Below are 15,428 nucleotides of genomic sequence, written 5' to 3' on the forward strand. Positions count from 1 at the left end.
AGCAGCACCCGTACTTCTTCAAGGTGGACCAACCGCCACCTCGTTCTCCAAAGAGCCGCATTCCCCCAGAACCCACTTTCCGTACTGACCGCTATCTGCAGACCGTTCCCTAACAATATCACGTGCACCCGGAAGTACGTGGGTGGAACCCAAACCGCCCACGGAAGTGACGTCGATCATCCCGAGTCGCATGATGTGGCAAAATGCAAAAAAAGGGGGGGAGGAATTGGAGTGGGCTGGAGAAAGTGATGAGTCTAAAAAAGTAGTCCCCTCGGTTCCTCTATTTATCCTAGTGTCTCGACAGTAAATGAGAAGCGCGGCGCACTGCGCCTGGAATTCCTGCGCCGTGCTGTGCCGTCGCACTCCGTGGAGGGGTACATAAGGAGGAGGGGGTGAGTCGACTGGGAGGAGTTCTGTCGCCAGGATCCCTCCGCAAGGCTCAGCCGTTTCCGGAGTTTGCGCTGCGCTCGGTTCCGCCATTGCGGCTCTCCCGGCCCCTGGAACCTCCGCCCCCGACCCGAGCTCTTTCGTCTGCCAGCCAGTTACCTGTGTCCCGGGAGAGTATCCTCCTGAACCCGGCATTCCCCTCCCCCTTCTCCTCCTCTCCCTAGGAGAGTCCGGGCGGTCGCTGCACTACAGCCCCAGTGACAGGAGGACACCATATCCCCCGACAGCGCCATGGCCCAGATTCTGCCGATTCGTTTTCAGGAGCATCTCCAGGTGCGTCTGGTTCCCGGCTGGTGAGGGCTGCGGAGGGGTTGGTAGAAAGGAAGGAAGAAGCTGTAGAGTGGGCGTAAAAGCAGAAAGAGTTGGGTCGGTGGTGAGGGGTGGGGGTGGGGGGTGGGGGATGTTGGAGCGTGGAGTAAATGGAGGAGGGGACGCTATCTTGGAAAGCTTAAAGGTTTTAAGAAATGATTTGGGGATTGGATGGAAAGGACAAGATTCGGGATGCAAAGGGCGATGAGGCCAGGCCTGGTTCCCAGGGCCTGTCTGTCTTGCTTCCTCAATCGCAAGAACTGCGTGTCCCCACTCCCCTCCCCCCCGCCCTTTATTCAGTTCATTCATTTGGGTAGGTGGGGTGGGGGAATGAGGCAGATTATTCCGCGTTACTCTTTCGGCAATGATTCTCATCACTTCCTGGGACAGTGCAGTGCTGTCACCTTCCATTGCTCATCTCCCTTTCCTCTGTGGTGTCTGCACCTTGGAGTTGTGGGGCGGGTGGTTTAGGGAGGAGCAACCTTTTTTTTTCTTCCTCTCTTTGCGGTTCTTAACAGGGAAGAGGTACCTTCTGGCGGTGGGAGAGACGCGGCTTCCTTGCCTTCCGCGAGGCAGTGGGAACAGAAGGTCACAGAAGGTGTAGAATGTGAAAACGTATTTCTCAGGGCGGTGTCTATCTCAGGGTGCATAGGGTCAAGGTTCCTAGGGGAATTTAGCCTTTTTTCCCCCCTCTTTCTCATTTTCTCTAGGTGAGGTGTGGCACTTAAGCCTCTTTTTGGTTTTAGGAGGTTAGAAGGAGTTATCTGGAGGTTATTTTGAGGTCTGCTGGAGTTTAGCAGATATTGTGGTTTCTCATTAATTCCTCCTCCAGGATTGCATGGAATGGAACAGAGCCCTCGGGGTAGTGCATACCTGCTTCAAGATATCCAGGGTCTGTAACTGACTGCCCTTTGGTAGGTTACAGAATTCTTCTGACTATGCCTTATTCTGAAAGCCACATACTGTTGTCTTATCTGGCATCATGCCCATGGCAGTGGAGGCAGATGATCCTTTAGTGGATTAGATGAAATTCTTTTCAGAGCTTTTGACTTCCTGGTTCACCAATCCTGCTTCTACTTGTGTTCATTTTGGCTGAAATAATTCATTCATACTAACTTGCTGACTTCCCAAATACCCTATTAAAGAAACCAGGTCAGTCTTCTGAAGAAAGACTAGTTTCATAGTGATAGAATACACAGTGGTACAGAATATACACTAATTTTAGTAAACTGTTGGACACTTTTCCATTGGAAGGCAATTTTATTTATTTTCTCTCATTCTTATAGCATACATAAAGAATCCTTGTTAATAAAAGTTTTATTTTTCAGGCTATGAGTAACATAATTTCATATTTCTTTACAGGTGTTCTCATTTACTTGCATCAGCAAACAGTTTTTTTCCATTAAGACTTGAAATGTAATGAACAATAAAATTTTACACATCAAATGAATTAGTGCACTTTCTTCAGTCATCAATAGTTTGCAAATAACTCATCTGAGGTAATAGAATATACATTGGCAATAACATACTATTTTACAAAAGATTACAAAAATATTAAGTGATAGATGGACATGGAGAAGTTACTTTTCATTCTCAATCCAAGTTTAATTACTGTGGTTACCTCTAAAAGTGGGGTGGTAAATAAATGTGGAGGGTTAGAAAAATACTGTTTTGGAGTGTGAGGTGAAAACACAGCTCATCCTTATACTGAAGTACGACTGAAACATGACTTTGCACACAAATGTTTGGTAGACCATATATGAGAAACAAGTACAGTTGCTGTTTATTTTACATGGTAGGGGTACAGCCCACTAGCACATCTTCTTCATTGACTGGTGGTAGTTTGTGTAATAGTTTTTCATTTTTATTAAGGAGAGAATTGTTAAGTGACCTTAGAGATTAGAATCCCAACTGTGCTGCTGTTTGAAGACATTAGATACACTCCTGATTTCTAAGTGGTTCCATGTTTCTGCAGATACTTGAGTGAAGCCATTTTCTACTCAAAGATTTTGAGAATAAAGTAGCTTTGCAAATATACTTCAAATTCAGCTATCCATTTTTTGAGAGATACATAGTGCCTAAGTTTAGTGTGATTGTGGCTCCAGCTGACATTAACTGCAAAGATTCAAATCACTGAAGTTTTCCAGGATAATATATTTCCTGACTTCCCATTTTTATCTCCTCCTTTATTTTAATTAACAATTTTGGTCCTTGACCTCTGAGCGTCTTTCTATTGCTAAGTAGCAAAAAAACTTTCTTAAAGATAAAAACTGGGAACAAGAAATGAGGAACTTGTGTGTAGAGTTTTAGCTTATTAAAGTTTCAAAAGACAAATGAACCTATTTTATAGCCTTTACCTATATTGACCAGGTGAAGAATCTGTAATCAAAGCTTGGACCTACATTGAATGAATGTTTATATTCTAAGTTATACAGGAAGTTTTGTTTTGTTTTTTTAAAAGGATGTTTAGGCTGATAGCAGTGAACAAATGAGTGCCTGTTTGAGCAAGACACTGTTAGAGTTGCAGATTCTGAAAAAATCCTAGACCGAATAAACTATTCCATACAGTTCTCAGTTTTTGGCACCTTAAGTATCTTTATGCCAGTTGACACATTTCAGCTGGGTTGAGCACATTTCAGCTGGGTTCCTGGGTTCTGGGGTCTGCCATTAAAAATCTGTCCATCTTGTTACTTAGCTTTTTCCTTTGGTTCATGAGTGTAAGCATGGGATGTGTTATGAATTGAATAGTAGGGGTTTTTTGCTATGGTGGTTTTGGCTTACAATACTAAATATTACTGGAATATGCTCTAAGCTTATCTGTACTGCAAGGAAAAGGCATACTCCCTGTAAATAGCATCCAAGCTTAAAATATGTCAGAATCTCAAAATTTCAGAATTTTTCCTGATGGTCCATTTACTCAGAGGGGTATGACTAATTTTAGAGAATATGCTTTCGCTATTATTAGGAAATAATTTGACATGGAACTATGTGTGTATAGAATACAGTTTTCTGTGCAGTGAAATTCATGATTTCAGGGACCTTGGTAGTAGCTCTTGAAACAGCTGTTTCTAATTGTAACTGGAATTTGCACCTTGGTTAAAAGGTTCCATTTCTGTGGAGTCTTCAGCTTCTTTGCCAAATTATCTGTAAATGCTTATTTTCAACCCTATATGATATTTGTGTTATGCTTAGCAAAATATTTTCTCTGTTGTGTGTTTCCCATTTGGCTTCTGGTCTTTGATAACTGTCTGTGTTGATAGAAAGATTCTCTACGTATGGATATTGAACACTTGAAATGTGGCTAGTGTGACTGAGAAATTGAATTTTTACTTTTATTTATTTTTATTCAATTTAAATAGCCACATGTAGATATTGACTTCTATATGGGACTGCATAGACCATATTTAAAAGATTGCAGAATTATCAAACCAGCTATATGTATATGCATAGGACATTTTGTTCGCTTAGCTTAAAACAGTGATTATTTGAAACAAATGTTGGCAAGCATGTGGGAAAATTGGAACCATTGTGCATTGTTGGTGGGACCATAAAATAGTGAAGCCATTGTGGAAAACAGTTTGGTGGTCCTCACAAAGTTAAATATAAAGTAACCATATGACCTAGTAAGTCCACCTGTAAGAATATACCCCAAAGAATTGATAGCAGAGACTGAAACAGGTACTCATACACCAAGTATTCATAACAGCATTATTCACAGTAGCCAAAAGGTAGAAATAATCCAAGTGTCAATCGATAGAAGAGTGGATAAACATAATATGGCATATACTTACAATGCAATATTATTCTGCCATTAAAGTGAAGTTCTGAGACATGCTACAATATTGATAAAGCCCCCAAACTATATATTCAGTGAAATATAAGGCAGGCTCTTAAGGACAAATATTGTATGATTCCACTTATATAAAATACCTAGGATAAATTCATAGAGACAAAGTAGAGGTTACCAGGGTATAGAAGGAGGGTGATCTGGGAGTTATTGTGTAATGGGTCTGGAGTTTCTGTTTAGGATCATGAAAAAGTTGGAAATCAATGGTGGTGATAGTTGTACGATATTGTAGATGTATTCCACTGAATAGTACACTTTAAAACGGTTAATGGCTGTGTTAGTTTGCAATTCGCCAAAATGCATATATCAGAACTGGAACAGCTTTTAATAAGAATTTAATAAGTAAGTTTACACTCCTAAGCCTGTGGAGTGTCCAAACTAAGGCATCCAGGGAAAGATAGCTTAATTCAAGGAAGGCCGATGTGTCTACAACACTTCTATCAGCTGGGAAGGTACGCTGGTCCATTTCTCCTTTTCTCTTGCTTTCATCCTCTGTTCCTATAGAGGTGTCTCACTGTGCTTCTCCAGGACTAGCTTTCATCTCTTGGCTTCCCTTGGCTCTTTCCAGGTTCTGGCTTGCTTTACATCTCATGGCAGTGTCTGCTGGGCTCCAAGCATCTCCAGATGTCAGTGTTCTCCATGTGTCTGCATCTGTGTCAGCCCTGCTGTGAAATTTCTGTCATTTCCCTGGGCTTCTGTTCTTTCTCTGGGCTTTGTCGTTTTTGACTTCAAAATGTTGCCTCTTTTAAAGGATTCTAGTAATCTAATCAAACCCACCTGGAATGGGTGGAGTCACATCTCCATGTAATCAAAAGTTAATACCACCAATTGGGTATGTCAAATCTCCACAGAGATAATTTAATCAGGTTTCCAATTTACAGTACTGAATAGGGATTAAAAGTAATTGCTGTGCCCTCAAGATTGGATCAGGATTAAAACATGGATTTTCTAGGATACATAATACTTTCAAACCAGCACAGTAGCAAATTGTATGTTTTATTTATATATATCTGTATTTTATTGTATAAAATATATGACTGATGATGACTAGTGAATGGAGGGAGCTTCTTGAGAGTCTAATGTGCTGTGAATGTGGCTGGATACTTTCAGGCTTTCACTTATTCTCCCAGACATCCTTCCTAAACAGTTGAATGAAGTGAGATTCAATAAATAGTGCCTAAGGAAGCACAATGGCAGAAACAAATTTGAAGCTTGGTATTCTGATTAAATATTTCAAAGAAATGGAATGATTGATCTTAAGAGAAACAGCTATATGATATTCTAGTGTGCTTTTTTTTCAGTTGCTCTTTGGCCCAAAGAGGTAACTTTTACTTGTTTAAGATGTGATTGATGATGTGGTATAGTGGACAGAACAGGCTTTAGGGGTTGTTTCGGCCATTGTTACTCAATAGAAAAATATCACCAGCCACATATATAATTTTAAGTTTTCTGGTAGCCTTGTTAAAAGTAAACACTGAAATTAGTTTTAATATTTTTTGTTTAATATGTCCCAGATGTTCTCATATCAACATGTAATCAGTATAAAATTTACTAATGAGATTTTATTTTCTTTTTGTACTAAATTTTCAGCTGGTATGTATTTTACACTTAAAACACAATATAGACCCTATTTTCATTGAAAATAATTGCTCTGGATTTAGATTTCATAAAATTTACAGTTGAGAAAGCAGGTTCACATGCTGGGTTATTCCAAATAATTAATTTAAAATTTAAAATAAACTCTGCACCTCAGCCTTAGTACCTATCTTTTAAGTGCTTAATAACATTTGCAGCTTTTATATTGGAAAATGCTGGTTGACTAAGCTCTTGCTTGTTTTTCTCAGGAAGATAGGCATACTACCCACATATTATTGGAAAGGTTTGAGATCATATACATGTGCAAGAGTTTGGTGTAGCACTTTAGCAATATTGTTAGCTGTATAATTTTGCCCAGTACATATTCAGGCATTGCTCAACCAGTGGCATAACATTTTATTTGTAGACCTTGATTTTTATGGTTGTAAATATTTGGGGTTAGTGCATTCACCTAAAATTTGAATACTTACTATATACTAGGTACTCTAGGGACAAAGTGGTGAATTGCACCCTGCATCCAACCATTGTGCCGAATGGTTGAGGAAGGTTGCCCACACATTACAACCATGGATTTTTTTTATTATTATTATAGTTGGACATTTGCTATTGTGTAGGATTTACTATAAACATTAATATGATGCGAAAGTGATCTGCTCTAAAACTGCCCCTAATAAAGACATTTAAAATTAACCTTTTTTATATATTTCATGAGCTCTCATCTTGTTTCACTGATAAATTTTTAATGTTCCGTTGGTCATTTATCTTTAGGAAACCTAATGAGTTATGTCTGATAAAATTCCCGTATGAAATGCTAATTAACCTTTTGTTAGTATTATAGATAATGGCCGCCTTTAAGAATATTTGAAGAATGTTCTTAGATAGGAAATACATTCATAGCTGATCTTTTCGTCCTTTCTATTAGAATGAGGTTATTTCTCTAAATTCATTTGCTTATATAACATGCAAAAAGGTATATTTGCAAGGGTAAAAGTGTCTTCCTTCCTGACCCCTTGGCCAAGTGCCTATGGCTAATGCTTTTAATGAAGAAATGGCTATAAACTTGGATCTGGATGTATTATGCAAAACTCAGTCATCAAACTTGGATTTTGTGCTATGGGAGATCTAATTTAAGATATTTTTGCCTTGTTTTAGGAGGAATAATGATTCATCAAACCTTAATTATACTGAAATCACAAAATAAAATAGATGGACCATAACAGCTATTGAACACCTAGTATGTGCCAAGAATTGTGTTGACTATTTTGTGTACCTTATTTAATTATCAAGAGAATCCTTTCATGTCGGTAGGGTTATTCTTATTTTACAGATGGGGAAATTGAAGTGCATAGCAATTAATTTGTAGAGCCGCACAGCTAGTGAGTGGTCAGACTTTAATACTTATTCCCTTTTCACTGTGTCACCTTGCCTCATTTGGTGAACAATGTATATAATTTGAACTACAAAATACAACCTCCATTTGCATCTGTGCTGTGGTGTTCTTGACACACATATTCTAGTAGTAGTTTGTTTTGGGGACAGTAATTTTTTTTTCCACAGTACTTTCCACGTTTAATTTTCAGGATGAAATATTCTGTTGACAGAATTAAGAGGAAACAACTAGTTGACAAATGCAGCTTTTGGGAATGATTCACTCTGGATTAGATGCTGGTATTCATATATAGGGCAGTGATTTTTATTTATTTATTTAACATGATCACTCCATTCTACATATATAATCATAGGGCAGTAATTTTTACAGTATGAGAAAGGTCGAGGCTAGTGAACCAACATTTGACTTTCTGTTGACTTAAAGAATTATTTGGATGTTATCTTTTTCTTTTTTTTTTTTTTCCATGGGCAGGCATCGGAAATCGAACCTGGGTCCTCTGTCCTCCGACATGGCAGGCAAGCATTCTTGCCTGCTGAGCCACCGTGGCCCACCCTGAATGTTATCTTTTTAAAAAAGTGTTTTATTTAAGTTCTCACTGGAAAATTGTGCAGAATGTTGGGATTTGGTTAGTTTGTAGCCAGCATTTTGTCTCTTGCTTATGGCTGAATTTCTCAAACATTTTGATTGCCTTTCCCTAATGTCACATGAGTGTGTGTGTTCAGTTTGAAGCCACTTGTGTGAAAGCAGGAAACTTTTGTTTTACTATACAGTTATATTTTTGTGTTTGCTCTAATGTAAAACTTGAATTAAATTTAAAGAATACAGTTGTGCTTAACGGGGAGAGGAAGGTGAAAGTAGAATATGCATTCTCAGTTTGTGGAGCATAACTGAGGAGACAAAATGGTTACAAACATGTGAGGTTGTGCTTTGTAGGCAGAATTTCCAGTAATATTAGTACTTCCTGTTCTGAATCATTAGGTAAATAGGGACTTTTCTTTAAATTCTAAAGTAAAGCAGATTTTCGAAGTTATTTCTGAAAGAAGAACTGGGTGCATTAAAACCATGTTTCTTTACAAGGCATGTAAACTGCAGTGTGCTATAGTGGAAAATATTTCAGATGTTTAATCTGGGCTGTTTTTGATCATGTCAGGTTTTTAGCTTATCTCAACTTTTCATTTATAAAATTAATTAAAATAATATTTTCTGGGAATTAGTGAGTATGAACTATAGTATGCATTTATGTTTAGAGCATAATGCTTAGCCCTACAGATGCACAAATATTAGCTCTTCCTCTTTACCTTGAGATCAGCCTTCCTTTATCGAGCTGAGTTTTACGTGTATATCGTGCTAAAGGAAAGGACTATTATTTCCATCTGTCCAGTTATGGAAGTCAATGTGTTGGAGTTACAAAGGACTTTTTTCTGTTTCTCATTTTCTACATCCAGTACATTTCTGGATTAGGGAAAGGAAGAACCCTACAATGGTGCACATTGGGGGTCTCAGGGATTGCAATTTTGATGATCTCCATCAGTTAGAATTGTGGGAATCATGGTAGATGAAAAAAAAAAAGGAAATTGGGTTAAAAGTTGCTTTCATCTGTCTCTGACCAGTTGCTCATCTTAGAAAGGGAGGCTAAAAAACCCCACTGAAGTGGGTAGAGCAAAGCCAAAGACTATCCATAGATTCTCAGCTTGCCGAACATTTAACTTGGATTAGATCTCATTGTTTGAGGATGAATAATTAGGGGAAAACTTTATGGGATGTTTTGTGCCTATCTCTTTCCCACACCACAAAATAACTATACCCAGGGTTATTAAATTATGCAAATCTAAGAGCAGTTTCTTTTTTTTTAACCATTAAAAATCCCACATGAAGTTTCCTTACTCAGTCTCTATATTGAGTCCCTACACTTCTTTTTTGGACATCAAAATACCATTTGGAGAAGGCTTGAAATTAACTACTGATGAGGCAAATTTAGCACATCTATTTATTATTTTCAGTGTATGGCCTCAGAATTGCCTCTGTTGATATTGTAAGCGAACATTTAAAGATAACTTGAAGAAAAGCAGTCCATTAGGGGTAAATTTCTGGAGATCAGAGATTATGTTAAAAGCCAGGTGAAAAATAAACTTTCTTAATATGCAAATGGGAATTTGAGACATAGTATACAAGTCTCCTGATTGCACCATAATGGATTTAGGACTAAGTGGTTCCAGTGCTGATGAAAACACCAGTAGCAAAAATGTACTTGAAGTAGATTGCTTGCCTGCCTTGTGGGTGACTGGAGTTTAATTCTTGACCCATGCACAAAAACAAAACAAAACACATCTGATTCCTAAGAGATAATAAAGGGCCAACAGTTTTTTTTTTCCCCACATACACTCAATTTTATTGACATTTAATTTTTTTTTTTTTTTTTTTTTTTTTTTTAAGGAAAGACAGAGAGAAGGAAGGAAGGAAGGAAGAAAGGGAAACATTTTTAAACATTTTCTTGTTTTATTGTATTTTGTTTTTCCGTTTTTTGTTACATGGGCTGGGGCCGGGAATCGAACCGAGGTCCTCCGGCATAGCAGGCAAGCACTTTGCCCGCTGAGCCACCGCGGCCCGCCCCGACATTTAATTTTAACGGTGAGACTGACAGGCCATCAGGATCTAAAGTGCTGTTACTAATGTAAGAGAATATTGTTTCCCCATTACCCATAGACACTGCACAAATTTCTTTTCTTTCTTGTTTGTACCTTTCCTTGTCTTGTCACCAAATATACTTTTTAAAATTTTCATTAATAAAACCAATCAACAGACAGCCAATCCAATTACAAAATGGGAAAAAGACTTGAACAGACACCTCTCAGAAGAGGAAATACAAATGGCCAAAAGGCACATGAAGAGATGCTCAATGTCCCTGGCCATTAGAGAAATGCAAATCAAAACCACAATGAGATATCATCTCACACCCACCAGAATGGCCATTATCAACAAAACAGAAAATGACAAGTGCTGGAGAGGATGCGGAGAAAGAGGCGCACTTATCCACTGTTGGTTGGAATGTCAAATGGTGCAACCACTGTGGAAGGCAGTTTGGCGGTTCCTCAAAAAGCTGAATATAGAATTGCCATACGACCCAGCAATACCATTGCTAGGTATCTACTCAGGACTTAAGGGCAAAGACACAAACGGACATTTGCACACCAGTGTTTATAGCAGCATTATTTACAATTGCAGAGAGATGGAAACAGCCAAAATGTCCATCAACAGACGAGTGGCTAAACAAACTGTGGTATATGCATACGATGGAATATTATGCAGCTTTGAGACAGAATAAACTTATGAAGCATGTAATAACATGGATGGACCTAGAGAACATTATGCTGAGTGAGTCTAGCCAAAAACTAAAGGACAAATACTGTATGGTCCCACTGATGTGAACGGACATTAGAGAATAAACTTGGAATATGTCATTGGTAACAGAGAACATCAGGAGTTAGAAACAGGGTAAGATAATGGGCAATTGGAGCTGAAGGGATACAGACTGTGCAACAGGACTAGATACAAAAACTCAAAAATGGACAGCACAATACTACCTAATTGCAATGTAATTATGTTAAAACATTGAATGAAGCTGCATCTGAGGTATAGTTTTTTTTTTATTTATTTTTTATATATTTTTTATTTTTTTCTCTCTATTATCATTTTATTTCTTTTTCTGCTGTCTATTTCTTTTTCTAAATTGATGCAAATGTACTAAGAAATGATGAATATGCGTCTATGGGATGATATTAAGAATTACTGATTGTATATGTAGAATGGAATGATTTCTAAATGTTGTGTTAGTTAATTTTTTTAATTAATTAAAAAAATAAATAAAACCAATCAACATACAATATGAACATTTTTTCATCACGTAATTGTATATTCATTATCATGATCATTTCTTAAAATGTTTTTATCAATTCAGAAAAAGAAATAAAAAGAAAACAAAAAATTTCATACATACCATACCCCTTATCCCTCCCTTTCATTGATCGCTACTAGCATTTCAATCTAAATTTATTTTAGCATTTGTTCCCCCTATTATTTATTTATTTTTAATCCATATCCAACAGTTTTTTTAATAGAGATAAAATTCACATAACAAAATTAGCCCTTTAAGGGCTGGCTACAGTGGCTCAGCAGGCAGAGTTCTCACCTGCTATGCTGAAGACCCAGGTTTGATTGCTGGTGCCTGCCCATGTTTAAAAAAAAAAAATTAGCCCTTTTAAATGTAGTAGTATTTATTTGGTATAGTCACAGTATTGTGTAATCATCACTTCTGTCTTGTTCCAAAACTAGACACCCCTCAAAGAAACTCTTTACTCAGAAAGTAGTCTCTCTTCCTTACCACTTCTCCTAACCCCTTGCAAACACTAATCTGCTTTCTGTCTTTATGGATTTCATATTCTGCTTATTTTCATATAAATGGAATCCTAGAATATGTTGACCTTATGTATTTGGCTTCCTTTACTTAACAATAATGTTTTGAAGGTTCATCCATGTTTTAGCATTTATCAGTATTTCATTCCTGTATGGCTAAAAAATAAATAGTTCATTGTATGGCTATATCACTTTTTTTTTTTAATCCAGCCATCATTTGATGGGCATTTGAGTTGTTTCAGCCCCACTCCTTCATAAAGTCTATTGACAACAAGTTTTGATACACTGAATTTATAATTAAAAGGGGCTACTGAAATTCGTTTTTAGACCAGTGGAATGTTGCTTTAAAAAATTATTGTAACAGTATATACAATGCATGATTTCCCATTTTGTTATCAAACCAAAACAACATACAAACATGAACATTCTTAATATACAAATATTCCGTGTATAGTGTATAATCAGTGGCTCACAATAGTACCACATGGTAGTATATTCATCACCATGGTCATTTTTTTAGAACATCTGCATCACTCCAGAAAAATAAATAAAAAGAAAAAACTCACACATACCATACCCCTTCCCCTCCCGAGTTGAATAATTTCCCATTTTAGTCACTTTCATGTGTACAGTTCAGTGATATAATTACATTCACAATTTCATGCAACCATTACCACAATCCAATACTAAAACTTTTTCATGTCCCCAAGCAGAAACTCTGTACCTAGTAAGCATTAACTTCCCAGCCCATTCCCACCCAGCCCTAAAACCTCCACCTGTCCCTGGTAACCAGTCATACACTCTGTCTGAATTTGCTTTTTGTAGGTATTTCATATAAGTGTATCATGTAAAAATTTTTCTTTTGTGCCTGGCTTGTTTCACTAAACATGGTATCTTCCAGGTTCATCCGTGTGGTAGCATGATCAGAGCTTCATTTTGTTTTTATGGCTGGATAATATTCTGTTCTATGGCTATACTATATTTTGTTTTTCCATTCATCTGTTAATGGTCACTTGGGTTGTTTCCATCTTTTGGCAGTTAAGAATAGTGCTGCTGCACAAAAATCTGTCCCTTTTTACAGTTCTTTTGAGTATATACCTAGAAGGAGAATTGCCTGGTCGAAATATAAGTCTATGTTTAACTTTGTGAGGAACTGCCAAACTGTTCACTACAGCTGCTGAACCATTTACATTCCTACCAGTAATGTATGAGGGTTATTGTTTCTCCTCATCTTTGCCAACACCTGTTATTTTCTGTTTTTCTTTCTTTCTTTTTTAAATAGCCATTCTAATGGATATGAAGTGGTATATCATTGTGGTTTTGATTTACATTTCTTTAATTGCTAATGATGTTGAGCATCTTTTCTTGTGTATACTGGCCATTTTTATATCTTCTTTGAAAGAATATATTCAAGACTTCTGCCTTTTTTTTTTCTTTTTCTTTTTTGCGTGGGAAGGGGGGGACGTGGGCAGGTTCCAGGAATCGAACCCGGGTCTCTGGCATGGCAGGCAAAAATTCTTCTACTAAACCACCATTCTGCCTATTTTTTAATTGGGTTGTCTTTTTGTTGTTGAGTTGTAGGGTTTTTATTCTTGATATTAAACCCTTTTCAGATCATGATATCCAATGATTTTCTCCCATTGTGTAGGTTGACTTTTTGCTTTCTTGATAATGTCCTTTGTGCAAAATTTTTAAACCTTAATGTAGTCCAGTTTATCTTTTTTTTTTCTGTTACTTGTGCTTTTGATGTCATCTCTGAAAATTCGTTGCCTAATACAAGCTCCTGAAGGTGTTCCCCTATGCTTTCTACAAAAATTCACCTCTTATATTTAGGTGGTTGATCCATTCTGAGTTTATTATGGATATGGTGTGAAGTATGGGGTCCATTTTCATTCTTTCACATGTGGATATCCAGTTTTCCCAGCACAATTTGTTGAAGAGACCTTTTTTTTCCCCTGTTGTATGGACTTGGTAAACCCTTGTTGAAAATCAATTGCCCTTATATCTTTGGGGTTATTTCTGAACTCCCCTATGTGTTGTTTCCTCAATAGTAATGACAAACTTATAGTTTAACACAAATCAAACATAGGAGACAGTTTAGCTATGAAACATATACTTAAACAACAGGTTATAAAATATTAAATTGATGTCAACTTGCTAAGTAATACATGCTTAGTAGGTGTTATTAATCAACAAAACTTAATCATTTTAATGTTGATGCTTTTAACTCCTGAATTTCTTAGTAATAAATGATTTTGAGATATCTTGTAACTGTTCATGTTGCATATCTTAGGTTTTTTTTTTCCACTCAGTTGAACTTAAATCTGTGGTGCTTAAGTTCATAATGAAATATTACCAGTGACTCAGTTGTGAAATAAAATGATTCTTGTATCTTGTAGGCTGATCATTGTTTGAATGATTTTTAATACACATAGAAAAATAAATGATACAGCATAATGTATAATTTCTCAGCAGGTCTGACCGTATAGGGTAAAAAAATACATGATTGTGCACAGCAGTGAAGGGGTTGAGCTGGATGTAATACTGCACTCCCACTTAAAAACGCATTCTGTGAGATCATTGAAAAATTGTCATAGATTGAAGTTTCTTTAGAACCTTTACAGCTTTAAGAGTGAAGAAAGAAACTAGATGTTTTAGTTATATTCCAAGAAACCAAGCTCTTCATGTCTACTCAGGTTGATTAAGAGCTTTTGAGGGTCTTGATTTATAAAGTCAGCAGTAAGCATTATTTTCTTGAGCCATCAAAATAAGCCTGCTTAATGTTCTAAGAAATGATGAATATGCAACTAAGTGATGATGTTGTGAATTACTGATTATATATGTTAATGTTTTAGTTCGTTTGTTAAATTGTTTTTTAATTAATATATAAAATTTTTTTAAAAAGCCTGCTTTCTGGTTCTGTGAAAGGAATGTTTGGATAAATCCCACCCCTTATTCACTCACGGGCAATGTACTCAATCATAGGTTTGGTAGCATTTAGTTGTTTTATGCCAGCTGAGTGGCATTTATACAGGAAAGGGTATAACTTTGGGGAGTATTATCTGTCTGCAAGATTTGGGAAGTAAAAACTTCTGTATATTCCCCTGCTGCTTGGTCATAGTTGATAGATGATATTTCATCTAGTTATTAGGTTATTATTATTATTATTTTAAACTTTTTTATTGTATAGTATAACATATATACAAAGCAAAGAAATAAAAAATCAGTAGTTTTCAAAGTACTCTTCAACAAGTAGTTACAGGACAGATCCCAGAGTTTGTCCTGAGCTACCATACGATCCTCTCAGATTTTTCCTTCTAGCTGCTGCAGAATATAGGAGGCTAGAAGGCTTAAATATTTTTTTTTATCATCACCGACTTTTTTTCTTTTGAAAAATAACATATAAACAAAAAAGCAATAAACTTCAAA

General features: G+C 36.7%; 1 protein-coding gene across 2 annotated transcripts in view; it reads left to right on the forward strand.

The window, feature by feature from the left end:
• The first annotated feature begins 234 nt into the window (after positions 1 to 234).
• Positions 235 to 15,428, forward strand: part of CLTC (clathrin heavy chain) — a 68,348-nt gene continuing 53,154 nt past the window's right edge. Inside the window, exons 1-2 of one of the 2 annotated variants that reach the window (XM_077164975.1) lie at positions 235 to 392; positions 612 to 720. In XM_077164975.1, the coding sequence (XP_077021090.1) occupies positions 679 to 720 (42 nt within the window). In that variant the 5' untranslated portion in view covers positions 235 to 392; positions 612 to 678. The other variant, XM_077164976.1, reaches the window with a different exon arrangement.

The sequence above is a fragment of the Tamandua tetradactyla genome, chromosome 6 (assembly GCF_023851605.1).
Source record: "Tamandua tetradactyla isolate mTamTet1 chromosome 6, mTamTet1.pri, whole genome shotgun sequence".
NCBI classification, from domain to species: Eukaryota; Metazoa; Chordata; class Mammalia; order Pilosa; family Myrmecophagidae; genus Tamandua; species Tamandua tetradactyla.